General features: G+C 43.7%; 1 protein-coding gene across 1 annotated transcript in view; it reads right to left on the bottom strand.

Moving 5' to 3' along the window:
- Positions 1-16434, bottom strand: part of CRADD (CASP2 and RIPK1 domain containing adaptor with death domain) — an 88441-nt gene extending 72007 nt beyond the window's left edge. Inside the window, exons 1-2 of the mRNA XM_053942797.1 lie at positions 16025-16434; positions 1166-1471 (exon numbers count right to left, since the gene is read on the bottom strand). Coding sequence (XP_053798772.1) covers positions 1166-1471; positions 16025-16169 — 451 coding nt within the window. The 5' untranslated portion in view covers positions 16170-16434. The remainder of the gene's footprint in view (positions 1-1165; positions 1472-16024) is intronic.
- Between the last annotated feature and the right edge of the window lie 7399 nt (positions 16435-23833).

The following is a 23833-nucleotide window of genomic DNA, read 5'->3' as shown; positions in this document are numbered from 1 at the left end:
TATTTACTTGTTTCCAAGCACACATAGACCAACGTACACAGAGACCAACAGAAAGACCAGCTGTCACAATATTCCATTAAAAATGTCCTAAGGTAAGATAATCTCAGATTTGTCCAGCAGATCTTGACAAAATGTTCTTGAACATGCAGCTAACAGACACAGGTGAACATGATGGTCAACCCCTCTTCACAGGCTTTCAGTCTCACGCAAAGCACACTGACACTGCAAAAATCACATGTCATGTGCATTAAAATATGTATGACCAAACTCAAATGGGGGCACAGCAGGAGGGAACAGCTTGGAGAAAGATTAATCAGACTGCTTGGAAAAAAATGTTCCCAAGTGAGGACTATTTCACTACCTCACTGGTAACATGAGGTTAGCAGCCAGTGCATGCTGTGAGAATCTGGGATAAGAAATGTTCATTTAAAGCAGTTGTCTTGACTTCAAAACAGCTCAGCAATTGCATGCATAGATTGGTAAAGAAATCACATCTGAACAAACATCAAGTCTAGCAAACTAGTTTTAGAAATACATTTAAATGCTAAAAAGCCAGAGATTATACTAAATAATCAGTTAGCTCCTAAATTTGTTTTAAAAATAAGCAACGGCTAGTAATTTTGCAAGTAATAATCCTAGATATTTGCACTCCACTAAATACAATCAACTAAATAAATCTAAACCTAAATTAGCATATAGTACTAAATCAAAATTATATTAAAATCATAATAAAAGTAAACAAATAAAAATTCTTTAAACATAACTGATTCGGGAACAAACCACTGTAAAACATAAATAAATGAAACATAAATGAAACAGTATTGATATGGATGGCAAAGACACTGTTCTGCAGCTAGTCAAAATTACTTTTTATAGTCCATTCCCTTTGAGGCAATGGATTATGGGTCCTCCTATATCCCAGCTTCTCCCAAGGTAGCCTTTCCTGATGTCTCCTTGTCTCCTGAAACTCAGCCCTGCTCTTGTCTCAAACTTTGCAATATTTCTTGGTGTTTGAGTAGCTTCCAGGAAATTCAGGCTGTTCCCTTTTCTTGGTATTATGAGTTCACACGACACATAACTTGAAATTACTGGTACATTCAATACTTTTGAAATTATGGCTTGAGAACAAGCTTCAAAATAGCAGCAACAGCAACCCTGGCCTTACCTGAAGGATCTTGTATTGTTGTTTCCTTACGCTTCAGCATCAGCTTGTCCTTAACCCATGGGAACTCCTGTAAGGAATCCAAGAACACTTCAAAAGCTTTGGGTCCTCTGGTGGGGAGAATATCAAGGAGCATCATGGTTTTCCTCTGACTAGTGGTTTGGGCTTTTATTTCTTGAACATGACTGTCTGTGAGAATCCCTTCTTGGAAGAGATACTGAATAACGAGTCCATCCACCAGCACCTCTGTGCAGAGCTCCAGGCGCAGGGAGCGTAAAAGCTGCTTGTCTCTGGCATCCATCTGGCAACCTAGAGTGTGCGAAAAGGAGTAAGGAAATGTGTGAGGATTAAAATAACTTCAACCTTTAACATCCAGAAGTGATATCTGAACATCCAAAAGTGATGTCTGACACCACAAGAAAACTCCACACTCAGAATCACCAACCTGGTAAAACTACTAATAATGATCCCCATTATCTTCTTTCCATTCAGATTTCACTGTCTCACAAGGTAAAATGATGCAATTTCTAGGAAATACTAGACAGGAATAGAACATTTGGCATTGCAAAGACCAGTCCTTTGCTGGAGTGAAACCCATGCCAAATAATCCTGCTATTAACTGGTTAAGATCCATACTAAAGACAGCAAAAGCACTTGCCAGTCCTTAAGAGACACAATCCCCCAAAATTAAAGAGATGTTACACCTGACCACTGATAGAATTACAAAAGCAGCAGCAGGACTGGTAGCTTCATCTCAGCCAGACGGAAGCAACAGCAGAAGCAGGGACAGAATCAGCAGGTAGCTTTGGCCTACATTATGCAGTTCAAGTTTAGGAGGGGTAGAAAAGTACCTTATGTGTACCAGGTCGTTCTCACCCTTGAATCATCCTGGAAGATTGCTCTAGAACTCAACTGCTCTGATGAGAAGAAACTTTCTTTGAATTTCCACCTCAAATTTATCCCTTTCTATTTATAGGCATTTATTCTGCCAAAACTGTTCATTAGCTTAAATAGCTCTTCTCCCTCTCTTCCAGTGTGCTCACAGGAAGGGAACAGATGCCCTCTGCCAGCTTCCATTTCACTTGATTAACACTCTGACTAAACAAAAGCTGAAAAAAATGCATTTTATAGCCACTCTACAAAAGAATAATCAGGGTCCAGAGAGACCAAGCAGCTCATCCAAGATCAAGTCAGCTGTCCATGCCAGACCTTCAAACCAAATCAAAGCATCTAGTCCAGTCCTTAATGACAAACATATCCCTGGGCCCATTAATGGCACTTGAAAAAGAAAATGACAGGACAACACAATTAAATACTTTCTCATTACTAAATAATAAAGTAAAAAAATGGCAGCAGGTGTTGAGTGTGATTACCAAGAGGGTTTCTCACAATTAAACTAGGCACTGCTGTTTGAACCGCTAGACCTTGCAGAAATTCTACTTTGTTCAGCTTGAGGGTACAAGGAGAGACAGAATTTTCAAAGCTTTTGCATGAAACCTGATGAAATCTTTTTACCATCAGAGGTGCCTGCTGACTCCCAGGGCCCCATCAAAGATTGTGTGGTTGGCCTGGTTGTTAAAATCCAGGAGGGTTACCAAGAGAACATATCGGCATGTAAATGGCACCTTGGACAGAATGCAAGAGCAGTGTCATGAGAGAGACTGGAAAACCCTGTCTGACAAAGCTACTTTCCAAAAATGCTTCCATCAAGTGCCAAAAGCACTGCTGGAACGCATCTTCGTGGAGGACTCCATCTTTCCTGGGCTACCCAGTGCACTTCTCATCTACCATAGAGAATTTCAAGGTGCTTACCTTCTGTCTAAGGGATCATGTGGGAATCAAACACTGCTATGCCAGCCCATGTCCCTAAGAAATGCCAAGTTTGCCAAGCACAGTTCAAACATCAAACGCCATCATGGACTGAGACAGTAGTGCAAGCAAGGAGATGGAAAAAGAGCAGGCAAGAAAGAGAACTGGATTTTCCCACTTGATGTTAGGATGCTAATTTTGGACAGGTGAAGCTGAAGATTCTGGTCTCTGACACATAAGTACCTTTACACTACAGAAAGCAATCTCTGGACTACAGCAAAATTCAGGCAGAAAATCCTACTACTTCTTCCTTCTAGAACACCCTTGAACTCATGAAGCACTTGCAGAGTTCAAGAAAGGCATCCAGCAGCACCTCTGAGGATGTCATCTCAACCCAGGCAGAAAACTGTTTCACATACTACAAAATTGTTGTGTTTCACATTCTGAATGGGCCCTGAGAGTCCCCATTCAGAAGCCTCCTCATGTGCTGGATGACTGTACAGAATTTGATGAGTTCCTCTTCTTCACGACCAAAGCAGCCAACATTTTTCAAAAATAAAGCTCTTACAAACCAAAGGTTTGCACCTTTCGGCACTGAGAAATGCCTATCAGCCAGGAATCAGAAGGGGGAATTTCTGCTGCAAAAGTCCTTTGCCTTGCTGACTGCATAGTGTGTACAACTGAGGGGTTAAAGTCCTTGCATCAGCCTGGTAAACTTCCAGGATGGGGCATACTGGTTTCCGAGGTCTTTTTAAAGATAAAGTATTTATTTGTGTGTGCTTACCATGATAAGCAAATGTCTGAGTTAGGAATTAAGCAGCTAGATATGGAAATATATCAGGATTTTGATGTGTAACAGTGTTGGGACAGAGTTTAGTGCAACACAGAAGTAACAAATTCATTTTAATCACAGTCTGTATCTAGCGATTCAAAGTAAGCTCTGAATTAAATTTAGTCGAGTAATTTTACAGAAAATGAAAAATATGAGATGTCCATTTACATAAAAGATGACTCAAACATTCCCCAGATACTTCTGAAAATGGATCTTTTCCATTATAAAGCAAATTTTAAAAAATATAGCACACGACCTGCTGAATGAGCAGTCCTTGACTCATCACCACATCAGCACAATCAAGTTTGCCTTTTTCTGGATCTGACAGAATGAATGGGGATAAAACTTTTGATAAGAACCCATTCTGACACTAAAAAGGCTCATTCACTTAGGTTTTTTTGCTAGAAACATTTCACCGTTTTCCGAGACACCAACTGCACTCACCTAACTAACCCATGAATTATTCTGGCTACTCACAGCAAGTCTACGGGTCAAAAATCTTACACATCCTCCCCCCCGCCCCGCCAGGGAAAAAAAAAAAGGAATAAAAACAAAAATAAAAAAAGAGCAAGTTTTGCTTTTAACGTCTTCCCTGCCGAGGTTTGGCAGCTGTTGCTCGGGTAACATCCAGGGGGCCGCTGCCCGCACCCCGGCCCGAGGCCCCGCAGGCAGCATCGGCCCGCCGGCCTTCCTCCCGTCCCGGCCTCCCGCCGGGCAGGGCTGCGGCAGTGGAGGCGGCCCCGCCGCCCCGGCCCGGCCTCCCCGCGGAAGCCCGGCCCCTGCCCCGGCCCCGCAGCGCTGGGGGCGCCGCCGAACGGCTCCGCTCTCCCGCTTCCCCCTCGGCGGCGCCTGGGGCGGGACGAACCGAGCGGAGCCGTGGGCAGCGCCCGGGCGAGCGAGCAGTGTGCGGGGAAGCGCCCGCCGCCGCCGCCGCCCCGTACTTACACGAGGGGAGCGGGAAGCTACCCAGGACGCGCCGGCGCCCGCGGAGCTTGCGCGGGGAGCACCATCTTTATTGAAGGCAGGAGGGCGCCGCCGGAAGCCGCCGCCGCCGCCGCCGCCGCCCTGCTGCGGGCCGGCCGAGGAGGGGCGGCCGCTGCCGGCCCGGCAGCGCGGGAGGGGCCCGCGGCCGCCATGCCAGCCGCGGGCAGCCCGCCCGGGAAGGGGCCCGGCGCTGCCGCCGCTGCTCCGTGCCGCAGCCGGGGCGGGGACGGGAGGTGTCTCCGCCAAGGAGGCGCCTTTCCAGGAATTCGGAGGACCTGCTCCGCTATCAGGAGTCAGGGTGGTGGGGGTGTTTAGTGAGGGGAGGGGTTGTATCTAAAATTAAATCAGAAATTACGAAATTGGAGTTTTAATGGTATTAGAAACAGCTGATCTCATTACTCTCTAGGCACACTGGTTGCTATCTGTGAGTATGCGCTAAGCTGAACTTCATCCTGGTGCTGGCATAGTCGTATCAAACACAGAGCAGTATTATATTGAATACTGTACACATTTAGCTTCATTACTTTCATCTGAACAGCCTAAAAATGAAGAAACTTTAATAGATGAAAATAATTTATTAAAGTAAAAGCTGGCCTGTGTCTACCGCAGTGCTACGCACATTCTTGTTGTTTTATTCCTCTACTACTGAATACTGTATTATTCACTTATTTTTATATGGATACCGGGGACCGAAATACGGTAGAGAAGAGGAGAGTGTGATTCACAGAGCTGTAAAAATGAGGTGGTGTCACTTTCACTCACACATCATGAAATAACTTTTTTCCATCTTTGCGTAGGTGTCAGGTGTCACACGGGATTGAGTGGTGTCAGCCCTTTTTCTTTCGTGTCGGGGCCGCAATAGCGATGAAAGGGGGAAAAAAAAGCTCTTCAGTGCTGGAGCATACTACCTTTGAAGCTGCAGGCAGGCACAGCAAGCTGGCTGTGGTCTGCACAGCGTGCTAATACCTACCCTCTGGAAAAGCAGGAAAGGTGGTTGCTGCAGCTGCTGCTAGAAACGTCGTCACCTTGTGAATCCCATTTGTACACTCTGTTTAGACTAATTGTACAAATTTAAGGGTATTTGGAAGCTAGTTGTGGAAACCTTTACGTGCCTTTCCTAGATACGGTACCCAGGAAACTGTACTGTACTTGCCATGGAAAAATGTAACCAAGAGTAGAGTTCACATTCTGCCTATGCTTAATATGATATTTATCTACAAGATTTTGCATAAAGATAGGCAGTCACACTCAGGAATCTTAAATCCTTTTCCTTTGATTTTCCTGTGGCTGACAGTTGAGAATTTATGTGGACACAGAATGTAAATCAGCCTTAAAGGCAAAGTTTGTATGCTGGTTTTAAGAAATGTTTTGAAAAAATAGATACATATATCGTGCGGCCAGCTTCTGCAGGGATGCTACTTATTTGGCAGTTTTAAAGCAGTGTTTTGGTTTGATGACATAACACTTTTTTTCTATAATTATTTGCAGGTAATAAATTGAATACAGGGGGTTAAATTGCTTGTGAATAATTGATAAATAATATCTTATTACAATACATCTCATAAACCAAGGTAAATGTTTTTTTTGTCTCAGGCACATGTTAGTCTTCTAGGAACACAAGCATAAAAAAAATCTAAATACTCCTCTGGGTTGCTTCAGAGCAATGCATTAACATGTTTGACAACACTGGAAGTCACACAAGCAAGTCATCATCGGTAACTCCAAGACAAGAAGTGTACTGCTGTTGTAGCCAAAGTACAACTGAGGTGGTTTTAAATTTTCTTGCCACGACGTTTGTAATGCTAGTTGTGAGGAGATACGTTTGTAAACAGTATAGAGCAGTTCCAGGGAGCAGAGACACCACAAACCATCTGTGTGATCATTCCTCAGCGCAGCACTGCACAGCTACTGAGAGTTTCCTGACCCGGCTTCCTGTACTTCTGATTGTCAGTGCTGCTTTTTTTTTTTTTTTTCTTTCTTTCTTTCTTTCTTTCTTTCTTTCTTTCTTTCTGTAATGATCTAAGGAACTGTATTATATCTGGAATTGGAGTGACCAAACTTGGAAACTTCAGAGAATCTCATCATTGCAATCCTGACAGCTGCTTTTAATTGCAGATAATGTGGCTGCATTTGAAAATAGAAAATTAGGACAAGCAGTTGCATCACTGTATTTACTATATCTTTTTGCCAGATGAGGCAATTTGGGTTTTTTAATTTTATACTATGCAAGAATGTCTTAGAAAGTTAACACAACATATGGATATGCATAGAGTGACTGCAGATTCCACTCAAGGAAATTACAGCAGTTATACAGTCAGCATTTAGTCATGTATTTGCTTGCAGTCTAAACAGAGATAGAAAGAAGGAAAGCAGTGAAAGGAAACAAATAAGCCTAGGAAGGAAGAGAACAGCACCAGAGGTCCAAATCTCATTAAGGGAAAATCTGGTGTTTCCTTTTCCTTCCACTAGTTAGTAACTAGTGCTGCAAATTTATTTAGTGGAAACTAAATATGCTACTGGTGTTTTGGGTTCATCTTTAGCAACACAGCCAGGTTTTGATTATATAGTACAGGTACAGGATAAAGACGCACAGAGTTAATACTTTAAATCCAAGGAGAGTAGTCCTTAAATTCTTTGTTTCAGTCCCTTTTGGGTTCAGCCTTCACTAAAGGTTTTCCACTTCTGTTCTGGTCCAAATTCAACAAAACTTCAGAGACATGGTTTGGTTCTATTTCAGTTTTAGGGACAAATGCATACCTATTTTTTATATATATATGAGCCAGTTTGGTGTCAGCTCAATGCCCCACTAACTGCTCAAATCTCAAAGCTAACCGTGTAGATTAAAGAACTATTTCCTAGACTGCTGATCAATGGACCATAGTCAATCCAGTATCCTCAGACTTTTAGTCTTGAAAGCTTGTTCTGTCTGGTTCTGCAGATTGAGGGGCCATCAGTGGTCATCAGGCCACACTTTTAAGGACTGTTGAATTCAGGGTCACAAGTCCAAATCTGTGGGAACCAAGCTAAGCAGTATCTCTCTGACAATGCTATTCACTTTACATGTAGGTTATTCCAAGTCATAAACCCAGGTTTTTACATTTATTATGTACTTTTTGAAAGCTCGCTTAAAAGTCACAAACCTTTTTAGAAACTACCAGAATAATGAGAATTTTTAAAATGCTTTTGAGAGGATCCTTTATGCTAATTAGAGTCAAGCTGCATCCAAGCATGTGTGTAGTTTTCTACAGTGTAGTTTGTTTTCTGCTGATAACAAGAGGCCAAATGTGTTCTTAAAACTGGCACAAGCAGATTTAATCTTTTAGGATTGTGCTGTTTTCAATTGTTTGCAGGACAGCATTCCAGCTTTAGGGACAAAAGAAAAATAGGAGCCTCTAGATTTGTTTATTAAAAGCACATCTAATTGGTTAAATCTCTCACAAAACCTCAGAAATTAAGAAGAGAAAAGAGAAACATATCTTGTATGCTTGCCTGTCAGCTTTAGAAAGAAGCGCACAGTAAACATTTCTGTAAGTGATGCATCTCAAAAACAGTGTTAGACTGTAAGTTAGGGTGAGCCAAACTAGGTGGCCTGAAGGTCTTGCAAACCATTGCTGTCCACTGCTGTCCCAGGCAGTAACTCCTTCCCTTCCTCCCTCTTCTCTTCCTCCTTCCCCTGGTCCCCATTGCACTCCCCTTTGCAGACGTGGGCCTCTGTAATGCTAACATCCAAATCTCCTGTGCCAGTCACTGAAAACCTGGCTGATGCCAAGGAAGGGAAGGGTTTGGTACAGAAAGTTTCCCCAAACTGTAGACCAAATCTTAGGCATGCTGTGCTGGATGCTGGCAGGATTTGAGGGCACTAGGTGGTCAGTTGGGAAGGGGTGTTGCTCTTCAGGTGGCTTTTGTTACTAGAAAAATGATTCCTTATCCTTCCTAAAAAAAGATGACAGGCAGAACTGAAGGACATCGCTGAAAGGGATCAGCCCTTGGGCTGCTGCGTAATTGTTCTGATAATCTGTAACTTCCATTCATTTAAATATAAATATAAAGAATTTCAATTCAATGCAGATCAAAGAGAGGAATTAATATAAAATATAGGTGACACGTCATGAACTTCCTTGAAGTAGTATTTTATTAAAAGGCACGTTCAGCACGTAGGTAAAATATAACACAGAAAGTTCTAAAGCATCTTAAAACAAAGGGTTTAAACTGACTCTCTAGTGTCTATACATTTGCATTTGTTTCCATAATAAAAATAAGTGTTTATTAGCAGTACTGCAATGAATTCTTAGTGCTTTTCACTATGATACAAATAATCTCTAGCAAAACGTTGAATGATAAATAGTTATAAAAAGGAAGCAGGCATCCACTGCAAAACTTTTGTATACATTTCATTTTAAAAATCCAGTGAATTGTAAAAAAAAATATGTGTAATTAATACTTGCAAAACATGACTCAGTATTTCTCAGAATTTGTAGTCCTTTAAATATATGAATTAATGTAGTCCTCTATTTTTAAGTTTAATTTAAAGATCCTTTGAGGAGACAGATGAAATACTGCAAGCCTCTTATTATTTATTATATATTCCAGACTTACTAAATTATTTTTAAATGTAAAGCACCATTTTATTAATATGAGAACAAAGAAAATTCACTAATTAACTGAAAATCAAACATTGGCAAATAACTAAAACTAAATAACGACAGAAGTCTGAAACTTTTTCACAAAACCTACTTACTTTACTTGCAAATTACAGCATATGAAATGGTTTTCTAATATTTTAGATAAAAGACTGGAAGGTTGTTTTTATTTAGGGGGAGAATAGCTATTGCTTTTTGTAATGTTCTGTTGCTTTCCCTGGATTTGAAGTGGACAAACTCATATACAATACCTATATTTTGAAAGGTTCTTACTTTAAGGTTAGACTTCAGGAGCTAGCAATGATTCATGGAATGTTTTTACAGATAGCCTCGCAAGATACTTGCCACTGCTTATACCTTTCCCATGCATCCTGTTTTCAAACAAAAAATACCCTTTGATTAAAAATTCACTTGATCTATTTTGTTCCCTTTCAAAATGAAACCTGCCTGCCTGCAGGGCAGTGAAACATCCTGCAGTAGGCACTGCATCCTGTATCAGGGGAGTTAAAAGAAATAGATGAATTTCCAGAAAGCTTCTCACAAGCAGCTTTCCTCACAGAAAACACACGTCTGAAGCGCTCCAGCTCAGGAAGGAGCTGTGCCACATCCACTGCAATCTAATTAGACAAGGATCTCACTTTCCTAACTTACTTCCTTCTCTCTTTTTAGCAGTGCAGCCAGTCAATGGTATTGCCCTCATTGCAGCTTAAGTTCCTATCAATGTTATTTGTAGTATAAGCCACTTTTCACCCCATGCTGAGAAATTAGAGAAGGTTGAGTCCACCGCCCACTTTACAGATGGATAAATTGCAGCTCAGTCTTATAGAGCTCTTCCTACAGAAAATCAACCAGTTCAAAATCCCTTGAACAGTAGGAGTTGATCCACAACTTATTCTGCCCTCCACATGTGTCAGACAGGGTAAGAAAAAAGTAAATGTGTTTAAAAAGGTGTCCAGAGCAATTTCTCAAATTTGGAGATTCCCCCTGAGGCAGAGTGTGGGTACAGCGACTCAGCTGAACAGATCCTATTTCAGGGCTGCAACCTAAAGAGATACAGCTAAATTGTAACAAACCATTTTGAAAGGGGATTTTTGCACTTTCAGCTACCACATTTACAACTATTTTTCATAAAATCCTGTTATCAAGCCTGATCCAAATAACTTCAAAAGAAGAATTTGCACTGGGCTTCGGGTCTTTCCCCATGTCTAACATACTTCTGCACTTACTATTTGTTAACTAACAGTGCACCAAGTTGCAAACCTCAGCTATGAAACATCAGTTATAGAACAGTTTGACTGGAATCAAAAGGATTTACTTACATAAACCCTGCCCTCCAGTGAAAGAGAAATCAAGACAGAAGCATTGAATTTTGTTTGTTTGGGTTTTTTTAGTGTATTTTGTTCTTTGCAGCACTCACCACTAAACTTTTTCTGGATATTATCTGTTTGAAGTTTTTCCTACTAAATGCCAGCTCATTCTTTATGCTAATATAAATGGCTTTTGCTTCAGCATTATATTCCTCCATAATACCATAAAAAGGAGTGGTGTTATTTTGGTATTTCAGTTCCTGGAAAAATAATGGCTCCAATTCTGAAAGAAAACAAAATGAAACACAGGTGCAATCCCTTTTTAAAAATAAAATCTAAGTAGAACCATTTTCTGTCTCTAGTGATAATACTACCAGCAGGAAGATACCCATACAACTAAAATACTGCCCTAGTTTATACTTCTGCTAGGTTTAGTGCTAAACTAAATACTATCACCAGTTCAATGTTCATCATTCATCTTGCAATTATGCTTATTTTGGTTGGTTTTTTTTAAGCATCACCTTTTAGGACTGTAAGATTCTCAGTTTTCCTTTAAGTAAAGTGGTTTTCTAACATTCCAGGTATAAACTGGAAAATCTGAAACTCCAAGACTAAAAAAAAACAAACCAACACATGGGGTGAAAAAAAGGCTTAGGATTAAAGTCCTTATCATGATTTTTGGTTGGCTCATGGGCACTGAACCTGCAAAACTGGCTTTGCTGCACAGTCTATACTAGCAATTCAAGATTATATATATCAGTTAGAAGGAATTTTTATAATCTGAAGGGCTCACAATTTAAAAAAAAAGGCACTGAAATTTTAAAAAATTTTCAGCATGTCTGAACAACATGTCTGAAAATCTTCATGTCTGAAAATCTAATCATGTTCTATCATCAGATTTTTTTTTACCAGAACAAGTCATTCCTCTGTGCTGCATTAGAAAGAAGCTGAGCTTTCTGCAAGCTATACTGTGGTTTAGTTTTACTAGTGCAATGCATCAACCCTAGGACTTGCATCCTAATGAGGACAAGAACTGTGCTTTCATACAAAGAGGACTAGTTCCCCCTCCAGTCTGTTTAAAATATTGTTCACAGCTTCAAGCACACTATAGTTACAGAGCCTACTGTTCCTCACAGGAACTAATACAAATGATACGAAGTCTAGATCAATATGCTCAATGTTTGGTGACTTGATTCCACATCACAGTAACTTGATTAGAACAAGAATCCCCACCTTTCACTTTGCCAGCACTCCTTGTTCTCTGCCTGCCATTTGCCCTTGTGCTTTGGAGAGGTGTTACTAAAAAAACCAGCAAGCTTCCTTGCATCTGCCCCTCGTTGTTCCTCAGAGCTTGGCTCTGCTGTGGGGTACACTTGGCCTGCGACTGCTCACATAGTCTGCCAGCAGCAAGCCACAAATCATTTCTTATATTTGCAACATAGCAGTCTCATTGCACCCCAAAGCTCTTCTCTTCTCAGTCTGCTTGCTCCAGCACCAGTATTCATGTTGTTAAACCCTCATGGATTTATTTTAAAGGTCCTTAGTAGAATGTGTTTACCATTGAGACCCCAAGTGTATCACCCTAGCTGAAAAGGCACAGTAGTAGAATGTTAACACAGCAGCAGACTAGAGTGTTTGTCACTGTGATGGAAGTTATTCCATATAGCAGTTCTCTCAGCACAGGATAGAGCTAGACAAGAACTGTAAGAAAAGATTCATCAGAATGAAAAGTGTTCTCAGGAACACAGTTTTTTTGACAGGCTCTGCTCACAGCAAAAGCTCATCAGCCTGAGGGTGGCAGATCTTAGCAAGACTGATGACAAGAACTGCGTAACTATGACACATACCTAGAATACAAGAGCTCTTTGGGCATGGGAACCAAAAGGTGGCCACCATATAATGTGAAAAACTTCCAAATACATCTTAGCAAGACATGGGGAAAATTTTACATAACAAAATATTTTGTTAAGAAGAAAACTCCTCCCATTTCTATACTAAAGCTTGAGCTTAAAACGGGGACAGAAAATTTAAGATGTGGAAGAGGAGAAACCCACCTTTTCCACAGAAAGATTAAGAACATACCAGTATATGACATATCAAGGAACCATCCACTCTGCCTCATGTTCCTGGTACCTTCTATTTCTCAATGCTCTGCTATTCATTTCTGCCAGCATGTTACAGACAAAACTGAGCATGTAACACTGGGAGTTTAGATGCAACAAATAAGCTGATCAGGGCACCAGAGTTTATGAGAAGGGACAGAACACCTTTAAAGCACAACAGAGCAGTTAAGTCACAAGGAAAACAGGATTATTTTATGTTGTTCTATTTCAGCCTAGGCAAAGCTAGATTACAGCAAGTCTTGACAACCCTCCTTGTTCAAGCACAGGTCACAAGCACAAATAAGCTAGGGAAAGAATTAAAACTTTTAATTTGTTGACTAAGGATGAGCCTATGTCCTTGTTTCTCTCTTTACTGCTTCCCTCTTTTTCTCATCCTGTGTATTTCTTCTATTAAATACTTTACCTTTGGGCTGAAGAAAGGGTACTGAGGCTGTTAGTCCCCTCTTCCTGTTTGGAAGACTACTGTAACAGAAAAAGCAATGTCCTGTGCTAATACCCAACTACAGGAATTCAGCAGGCAGCCTCTAAGCCACTAATCTGAATGTAATCCAGCTATACTTTTGAGCAGCACCACAACGGCAAAGCAGGGTTATTCATCCTCACTGATACATGTGCATTTATCTGAGTATTAGCTGAGATATTATATAAGTTCCCTTATAAGAGCACTCTTTCCTGAATAGTAGCAAATCCATACATACAAAGATTGGGAGATTGTTGTGCGCTTTGATTTACTTTATTGAGTAATCATCTGATAGCTACAATGGTGAATTGGATGTTAAAAAATAAAATAAAATAAAATAAAATAAAATAAAATAAAATAAAATAAAATAAAATAAAATAAAATAAAATAAAATAAAATAAAATAAAATAAAGAAAAAAAGAAGAAAAAGGACAACCAACCCCTTTACCAAAAAAAAAAAAAAAAAAAATCCACATCGTATTTCCCCATATTTTGGGAAACAGGCTGAAGAAAACATTCTACACTGTAGAAGACACATGTAGCTGCCGGTACCCATGTTTTGACATTGGAACTGCAAGTCTGAAGCATATAGCTCTAAAGCCTCAACCAAAAGAGGCTTAATAATGATAGCATGGATACATCACCACTGTGAAGATGTTAACACATTAAGGATTCTGGGATACCAATCTGGTATAATCAGCAATATACTGGGCTCCTGTGAAAGATGTGGCATTTCTTCTTAAGGTCAGCTTTCAGAGAACTTTGAAAAACAATGTTCTAGACTGATTACTTACAGTACTCCTTTGCTTGCAGAAAAGCAGGAGAGTAGTTCAATAAAAACAGAATACATGATCATTTTTCTGACTGGATTTGATTAGTTGCATAACTTTAGCAAGATTATCACAGTGTGATCTAGTTAAGCTTTTAGGATTATATGAACACCAGCACCAAAATTAATCTTGGAATCAGACAACTGAGATACTTGTAAACTCTCATATGTCTCTGACCACTTATGAAGTCTCTCCCAGTCCCACTGCTTCAGTAAGCATTTGACAGTTAGTGCAGCATTTTATTGACAAAGCAGCACAATCTGGACAGATTCCTGGCTTCTCTCTCCTTGCAAGAATAGCATGCCACCTCGTTGAACCCCCAAGGATGCAAACTGGGATTATTTTACATAAAGTCTCCCTTTGTAGCATCTGAAATAAAAACCTTTCCCCCAGAACTGCCACTGTTTTGATAGTGAATTCCATGCTGAGTTGTACAACTGGTTACTCAGTTCTTTGGCTGATTTCAAGAATTGCATTCAAAAGTTACTCTGTGTTAGAGGCATTTAGAAAATATATTTATACCTGGTATTGATACTCTTTCAAGTACTCTTTTAGTCTTGTTGGTAATGGCAGCTCGCAGATCTGATTTGTGCTCTTGTTTATAGCTATTCTGCAGCGGTGTTGCAGAGATGGAGCGGATGTATAGAGGGGCTTGTTCAAATAAAGATGAACTGTTCCATTTGAAGGGGTTTCAGTTCTATCCTTGCACATAAGAACATAGTACTCAATCAAATGTACAACGCTGTTGAACTGTTTAAGTCTAGATCTGACACAAGTGATAGAGTCCAGTCTAAACTTGCCATCTTGATATTCTATACGTAGATTGGTCGGTCCCGCTGATGTTTTTACTGATATAGTCAGTAGATACTCTGAATGCGAACTATCCCTAACCAAAAAGGTCCCTTCAGGGGCATCCTGTAACCTTTCTTTGGCTTCAGCAACAGTCATGTTGCCCCAGTACCATCCTGTTAAAAGATGAGAGAAAGAAGGGATTTGTTTATTCCTGTTTGTTTTAAAAGCTGCTCTCTAGCTGATATACTTCTAGTCACCGATTTGTTTTGTTGCTTGAAAGCTAAAGTCCTGCAGGCAAAGTAAATTTTTATTTGCTATTTTAATTCATTTGTTTTACAATGCATCTCGTTTTGACGGAGCCTTCCAGGTCACCTTTTATTTACCTATGTATGCACACACATGCACAAACTTTCCTGCAGCGTCCTGCGGGGCCAACACCGGAGCCGCCGACCCGGCGGGCCGCCCCTGAAGTAGCAGGGACGCGTCCCGCGGCTCCCCGCTGCTCTCCCGCCGGGGCCAGCGCTGCGTCCGCAAGGCGCAAGCTGGCAGCCCGCAGAACGCCCGCTTTGGGTAACTCTGAGTAGGGTGCTGTTGAAATTAGCTTTGTCTAGCGATCCAAAGCTAAGGGATAAGAAAACAACTTCGGCGAGGTAGCCGGTCCTGGCGCGGCTGCGATGAAGACAAAAAGCCCTTCCCTCCTCCCGCAACCAAGCTCCGCGTCCTGCGCGGCCGGGCGAGCCACCGCCACACCGGCGAGGGCAGAGCAGGTACGCGCGGCCGATGCGGTGCCGCGGCCGCCCCGGCCGGCGGCAGCGCCCGGCCGCAGATCCTGAGCTGCCGCCGGGGCGCGGCGCTGCCGGCGCTTTCGCTTCGGCCGCCGCAGTCCGCGAGGAAGGTCGGAGTCGTCGCCGCCCCTCTCCGCCGGGGGAACGCGACCTCGCAGCACCGGGCGGCGATGGCGAGGCGTCGCACCGCCTCCCAGTTCCCCTCTCGGCCCGATGGGGATCCCCGCCGCGCCGCTCTGCCTCCCCCCGGACAGCGCCGCCGCCCCGGGCGCTTTCCCCTTCCCGGCCGCCCGGGCTTACCTGCCCGCCGCAGCTCCTCCATGGCCGCGGCCAGCTGCTCCGCCTCACGGCACTCCTCGGCAGCGGGCGCCGCCGCCCCGGGGTGTCCCCAGCGCTCCCCGGAGCTCTCCGCGCTCTCCAGGGACTCGGCGGAGCGCAGGGTCATGGGCGGCGGCGGCGGGCGCGGCCCCGCTCGCACGCAGGTCGGGGGCTGCCGGCAGGAGAGGGCTCCGCTTCGCCGCCGCGGGGTTCAGCGCCGCGCCGGGTGCATGGTCCCGGCCCCCAGCCCGGGCGCCGCCTGCGAGCGGAGAGAGAGCGTGGTTAGCGGCGAGCCCCGCGAGAGGCGCTCCCGACGCAGAGCGTGTTTCTAGCGATCCCGCTTCGGAACTTCCCAGCATCCAGAGGAGGGACCCGAGGCGAGAGATCACCTCCCGGCGGAGCGGGGGAGGGACATCTCCTCCCCCCCGCCGCCCAGCCTGTCCTCGGCTCCTCTCCGCCGGGGACTCGGCGGAGGCGGCGTCCCGAGACGGTGGTCTCGCTTTATCGCAAAGGCGAACCCGCTGAAGCCCCGCTCCCTCGGCTGGGGCAGGCGACCCCGGCCGGCAGCTCTGGGACTTTTGGGGAGGGAGGAGGTCGTGGGGGAGAGCCGAGCACATAAAGGTATGAGAGGAGGGGTAACCAGCAGAGCGGGGCAGAGGTCCCAGCCCCGGCGCTGCCCGGGTTTCACGCTGCGGTGCGTACGGACGCCTTCCAGTAAGGTCATCCGCGAAGTCGTACCTGTAGGAAGGGGAACGGAAGCCTGGCGTGGGCTATGCTCCTGGGATGGGAGACCTCCTCTCGGGCAGCGGAGTACCCGAGAAGCTGCGGAGCGGGTGCGCCAGCAGCGCCGGCTCCGGGGGCTCGCCGGCCGCTTGGGAACGGAAGGCGTAGCGCGGTGGAGGACGCGCTATAATTAGCGCGGCGCAGGAAATATGCTTTTCCCGCTGTATTAAATGCTGATATTAGAGGGGAAAAAATTCTTTCCTCTTGGCTGAAGCTAACGAGAGGGACAAAAAGAGCCTCTTCTCCTCTGGGTGCACCGCCACATCAAGAGCGACACAAAGCCGGGTAGTACCGGAGAGGGGGAGCCTAGCCGGCATGGCTGGAGTGGAGGGACGGGGCTCAGGGGGAAGACCGGGAGCCCCCCGCCGGTGTTTGCGAACCCGGCAGTCTCTGCCTGCGGGTGCGCAGCAGCCGCCAGGTGAGGGGTTTATGTTGAGGTGGTTCCTCCCCTAACAAGTTCCGCGGCGGAGCTCAGAAACTTTTCCAAATTAAACTGTAGTGGCAACTGATAGGGTATTCTGACGGGTTTCTATCCCAACTTATGTAGGCACACGCGCGGGAACCCCTCGACAAAGTCCACCCCCTCCTTCCCCCGCGCAGAAGCTCCCGCCGCCAGCTCGGTGACCGGGCGCAGGTGCGCCTGACACCGGGAGAGGCTGCGGGCGCGGGGCCGACGAGCGCAGGTGGGAGCAGCCCTGCCAGCGGTGTCCGGGCGCGACCCCTTGTGAAAGGGAGGCTCCGGGAGCGCCTAGCCGCGAAGCGCCGCCGTCACGGGAGTTCGGTGGGGACGGAAGGCTGGCGAGGCGGTGGCGGCTGGCTGCAGCCAGGCGTCCCCTGGCCGAGGAGAGGAGAGCCGGAGCAGCCTGTCGCCGGCTGCGGGGAGCCCTCATCCCGGCGGAGGGCAGCGCCGTACCGGGAGCCGGGCGGCGGGCTGCCGGCTCTCGAAGCGACGCAGGGCGGAGGGGTGAGACGACAAGGGGACTCACCCGGGCTCGGCGGGACGGGGCTGGGGCCGCCGCTGCCGCCGCCTGGAGGTGGGGCGGTCAGGTTGTTCTGGCTCCCGGCGGCGTCGGGGGGCCGGGGGACACAGCACCCGCCGCCGGGGAGGAGAGTCGAGGCTGTGCCGGGGCGGACAGAGGCTGCCGGAGGAAGATGGTGCTCCTGGGGAAACAACACCCTCCTCTCCCCCGCCTCTCCCCGGCGCGGGCGGTCTGCTCGCCTTTGATTGCGAGGCGAGGGCATCCTGCCCCCGCCGCTCCCCCCTCCCGGGATGGTTACATACAAAGGCTGCTTTCCAGGAACTTTCCAGGAACCGCATCATGTGACAGGACCCGCTCCGGCGCCTCCGCCGCGATCGCGGCCAGCCGGGGCCGACGCACCGAGCCGCCGCCCCTGTCACGCCGGGGCAGCGGTCGCCGAACGCTGCCCCGCGGCCCCCCCGCCTCCTCCTCCTCCGCCCGCGGAGCCGCGGGCGACGCGCAGGTCAGTGCCCGGGGCTGCGGAGGGACCGGGCCGGCGGGCCCGTGCGGGCCGCCTCGCGGGGCACGGCGGGACCCCTGAGGGAACAGGGCGAGCGCGGGAGCGCAGCCGCCCGTCCCGGGGCCGGAGGGGCGAGGGGCGCCCGGCGCCAGCAGCCGCGGGCACCTGAGCGCGTCGGCAGGGCCCGCCCGCAGGGCCGGGAGCGCGTCAGGGGCCGGTGCCAGGAGCTCTCTGCCAGGGACTTGCGGCGGCCCAAGCTCCTGGGACACCCCACCCTGGTCTCCACCCCCCTTCACCCTCCGGCGCTAAATACCTCGTTGCTACAAACAGCCATTGCCCGCCGATGCGCGCGCCGATTTCCTCCCCCTCCCCCCCCCCCCTTTTTTTTTAATTATTATTATTATTTTTTTAATAACCATGAAGCTGTTTTTCAGCATAAAGATGGTTGGTTGCGCCGTGGGCGCTGCTCGGTAACCAGCCACCTCTCGTCGCTGCCCCGGCGGCCCCAAGCCGACTTTAGAAAGAGACACACACACAGGGAAAAAAAAAAAAAAAAAAAAATAGGAAAGAAAAGAGAAGAGGGGAAGCAAAGCAAAAGTAGCCGTAATAGTCTCACCCCAGCCCTTGGCTGCAGGTCAGGGCTCCCTGCAAATTGCACAGGGGTATCTGGGAGGGAGAATTGATGGGAGAAGAATTAAGTCTATTTAAAGATTTCAGGAAAGAATCCCAAACCTTTAAAATAATAAAAGATAATATATTTAAAAATCGGGGTGAGAGGGGGGGAGGGAACCTTTGTTATCAGAGGGGTAAATGAATATGTATTAGGCTGGACTATCTGGCTGAGGGAGCCGAGCAGCTCCCCTGCACAGAGAAAGCTCCCAGACTGAGACGCTGCCTTGGGTCGCACTCTCCAGTAACGTCTGAAATGCAACGTTTCTTAAAAAGAAAAAAAAAAAAAAAATAAAAGGACTGAGGAAGGATTACAAGTCCTGAAGGATTTTGTAACAGCTATTGCTTATAATTCTTAAGCATCAGAGGATAAGAGAATTAAGAGTTATCTTAAAAATTAAGTTCTGTTTAGTGATTAAGTAAATTAATCTGAGAAAAAAAAAATCTACTTTGTTAAGTAAAATATTGGCCAGCATGATTTCATCTGTTTGTAATGCCAGGGTGCTTTTGAATTTAGTTTATTCGGTTTATGAAAAAAAGGTGGTTTTAATCACTGGCAGCAGCACAGATTTAAAATGAGGTCTGAGGAACAAACACGGGCTTTCTTAAGCATTCTCAGAAATGGTTGAAAACAATTTAGGTCTTGAAGGTTATTCTTGTTCCTGGTTTTGTCTGTGAAGTTCAGATAGCCTCAGATCTAGCCTCCACTGATGGTTGTGGAATCCCCACTAATTTTTTTTTGTTGGATTGATGTGAACAGGGGAGAGAATGGGTTTGTGCCCCTAGAAATTTAGTTGACAGTTCAGCTACCTAGGACATGAGATCTTGCAAAAAACCTCCATTTCTTTTTCAGAGTGGCACTGACTTCACTATGTTCAGAAGAACAATAAAAAAATAATACAGACTTATTTTTATTGCTAAAATAATTCTGTATATGTAGTCACACAGCTTTTGCTCAAAAGCTGATAGCATAGCATTCAAATTAAGGCTATTTCTTTGAAGTTCACTAATGCATCTTGGAGAAAATGAATACGTCTTGTCTAGAGGCAAAGCTGCTTTTTACAGCTTTGCTGTAGTTCTCTTTTCCTATGTTATTTTATTAATGAGATTTTTATGTGGATAGTATCTCAAGACTTCCTTTGCTTCTGCTGTTTATTCGTCACTTGAAGTCATAATAATTTGTTTCTAAAACCACAGCTGGCTGCTATAAAGGCAGAGGGAGGAAGACCACGATTTATGTGATGAATGAGAAACAAGAACAGAAGAATGTAATAAATGTTTGTTACTTAAAACTTCAGATATTGTTATGAAAAAGGTAGCATAAATATTAAATAGGCAGTATATCAGCAGGATCTTTCCTAAACAGAGTTCTGTTAATTTTTTTTCATGAGAACCTAATGTCTCTTAAAAACAGCACTAAATATCTGATAAACTTACAAGAGTAATGAAATTCAAACTGAAAAACTGCAAATCTATTTTTAAATGACAATACTGGCATCTCATAGTGAGTGCTCTGGTTTACAGTTACCTTTATTCTTTGGCTTGAGACATCTGAAAGTGCAATAGGCTCGGTGGAGTACATTTGCATTTTACTGTTTCTTCCAACAAAGTTAGTTGTTCTTTTTCTCCTCTGTCTGCATGAGTCTTCCATACAGTCAGAGGAGAGAAAAGAAATAGTTGTAAGGGTAAGAAAAGGTGACTAAATGAAATTACTTTTGGGACTATGGGCCGTATGTAGTGCATGAAACTACTTAAAGCTACTTTTTAGTTTTTTGGCACTGGGAGATTTAATACAGGTTTGGTCTGCCTGAAGAGTTTTACTTTCTAAAAATCAGAATGGAGTAGGAAAAAGATGTGAAATGGAGAAAGAGAAAAGAAGGAGCAGACTCAGAAAACTTAGTTTTCCAAAATAGGGTTTTTTAATCTGCCATGTAACAAACAGTAATTCTTCTAAACAGTCACTAATACAAAAACTATATACAAGTGAGGATTTAGAAAATTTATGTACTATGCAAAACAAATGCTTTATTTATTTTTAATCTGTGTGTTTTGGGGTATCAATTCTAGAAGAAACATTGCTGTACATATATAAATAAGAATGCTTCTGAGTCAGTTTTAGAGGCATATCATCCAACTGGAGTTGAAAGGCACCAGTTGCTGCCTATATTTGAGGCACCTATTGATAGATAGAAGGCACATACTTTTCACCTATTTAGTTGCCTATTTTTGAGGCACCTAAATAAATGAAAGGCACCTATTTTTTTCCTGATTCTGCTATTCATGAATTTTGGTTCTGACTGTATATCATCCATATAGTAGATATTTTTAATCAAGTTTTGTATTAGTAGTGAAAATATGAACATTAAGGGATCTTGAAAATCACAAGCAGAATATATTGTTTCTGATGCATTCAAATGCATATGCTCAAGACAGGGAAGGATAAGTGAATTTATTTTTTATTTTTCCTTTAGGCAAAAATCCCTTTCAGAACCAAGGAAGGAGGCAACAACGTTTTTACAGTCCTGAGAAGTGCCTGTTACTAGAAATTATTTTCACTTTGTTCCTGAAAAGTATGCCAAGTTTACTGGTGAGCTAGTACGCTGATTTATTTATATAATATGATGTGAGCCGGGGGGGGGGGGGGGGGGGGGGGGGGAAGTGTTTTTGACTCAGCTGATTTTGCTAAATTTGCTCTGATTCACTGAAAAGATTTACTGATTTATTAAGATAGATTTACCTAGCTATCTGGAAGAATACAAGGGGCCTTTCCTTGCTCTCTTCATACTTCACTTTCCAAAGATGCAGCACAGAATATCTATTATCCATGGCATACCATTTGGTTAGTTAAAATACCCTTCAGTTAAAAGGACAGCTATTGCTTATCACATAGGTCTACTTGCTGAATGTATTTTGACAACTGTTTACCTGAACTAGTCTAAATAACAGTGTACAGCTGCCATGGTTTCCCTGTCCTGGGATTGCAGTCTGGTTCTTGAGCAGAGAAATATGAATATTGAGCCTTTAGCTCCAGCAAACTGGAATGAGTTAATTGTAACTCCACAGCATGAGAAAGGTCTGCAATGTGAACTCTTTGAGGATTTCTCACTTAGCAGTTAGGAGAAAGGTTTGCTTATTTCACAAAGAGTTCTTAATAAATAAAACATAGAGAAAACAAATATTTCAGTGTATGGGATCACCCTGCTCTTTCCAGCTGCTTGAGGAACAGAATGTTTTGATGAAATAGATTAAGATTTATACCAAATAGTTTTACTCTTTACCAGCTGCCACCTTATTTCCTGCCATTTTTATCTATTCACATGTGAATGCTTTGCTTTTCTTAATATACATTTGGTAAAGGAGAATAATAACATAATTCAGTGAATAATTTCTAAAATCAGGGGTGCTCAAAAAGGAAACCAGCACCTGGGATTTAAAAGCAAAGATCAAAAGATAGCACCAAGAGAGTAGTACTTTGAAATAATATCCAGATTCTTTTCTTTCAGAGACAGTTGATAAAAAGAAGGATCATTCCCTTTGGTTCAGTGGATAGGTAAACAGATAATCACTGTCAAGCACAAAACACCATAAAAAGGTGGCATTTAAGTCCATTTCTCATCTCATCCTGTGCTATTAACTATCTAAAAGTAAAGGCCTAACCTGCATTGAGTAAGAGATTACCTAGTCACTTGGGATCTTCAATGAAAATAATTAAATGTAGTGCTTGCTTAGTTTCTCCAACTTACTATTTACAATTTAAGATAAAACTGAAATAACATAAAAATACTTTTGATAGGCATGTAAAGGAAAAGTAGAACGTGGTGACACAGGGTACTAAGTATAAAAAAACAAGGATCATTTACACAGCAGTTTTTACTTTATGCTATGTTAAGCTTCTTTATAAACAGCAGAATTCTGGTCTATCACTGTGTTATTTTGTGAATTATCGAGTTTCACTCTGACTAAAACTAGCCAAATATTGCTATATATTGCTATATAATATACTGGAGAATAAGTTGTAAATATACATGTTTTGATAGCATTTTCTTCTCATTCATGCTTCTTTCTTATGGAAGATAGAATAAAGGACTGCTGGAAAGAACCATTTTTGATACAGTCTTCAAACAACTACTAGGAGAATATTTGATATGGATTTTAATATTCAGATTATAGCATAAAATGCTGTGACTGTGACTTGTTTTTTTGGCTGACAAAGAGCATGTAGGCATATATATGCACTACACCTAAACACACACATGTTCAGAACCATGCTCCTTGAAGTTTTGGATTTTAAAGAAACATACACTCTTGGGTTTCTTTTTTTTTTTTTTTTCCTTGAAAAATCCTAGAGATAGCACAGCTGAAAGCACTGTGAAATCTTGCATTCTTTTCCTAGATGCTGCCAGAAAAAACAAGCCTTTTATGCTTGAGGAGGCTTGAGATGTTTTTCTGCCAGTTGCAAGTCCTGTGCCTCAAAGTAAAAGAGAGCAAGTAATGTCTGTGAAAAAAGTTTTCCTGACAGGCAGCATGAAGGCAGCTCTCCTATGCTTTGCCAATCCATAAGTAATAAAGTTCCTTTGTTGGCAGAGAGTAAATTTTGAAACTAATAGGGAAAACTAAAACAGGTGATGCAGTGCCTATCTCTAAAGGGGAGATTTTTGAGTGAAAAGTAGAGTGAAGTAGAAACTGGGTTATGTGTCTCTGAATAAATGGCCTCCCATCAGAAAAAGATTAATTTTATATCACTGTTCTAGTTCTTACATTAAGGATAGTTTAATTCACCCAGAGCTATTTGGCCTTGAGGATGAATTCCTACAATTAAGTGTTTATGATTGAAAGTGCTGCCATGGAGAGCAGACAGAT

Source organism: Vidua chalybeata, chromosome 5 (genome assembly GCF_026979565.1).
Source record: "Vidua chalybeata isolate OUT-0048 chromosome 5, bVidCha1 merged haplotype, whole genome shotgun sequence".
Lineage (NCBI taxonomy): Eukaryota > Metazoa > Chordata > Aves > Passeriformes > Viduidae > Vidua > Vidua chalybeata.
This window is presented reverse-complemented; position numbering and strand designations above follow the sequence as displayed.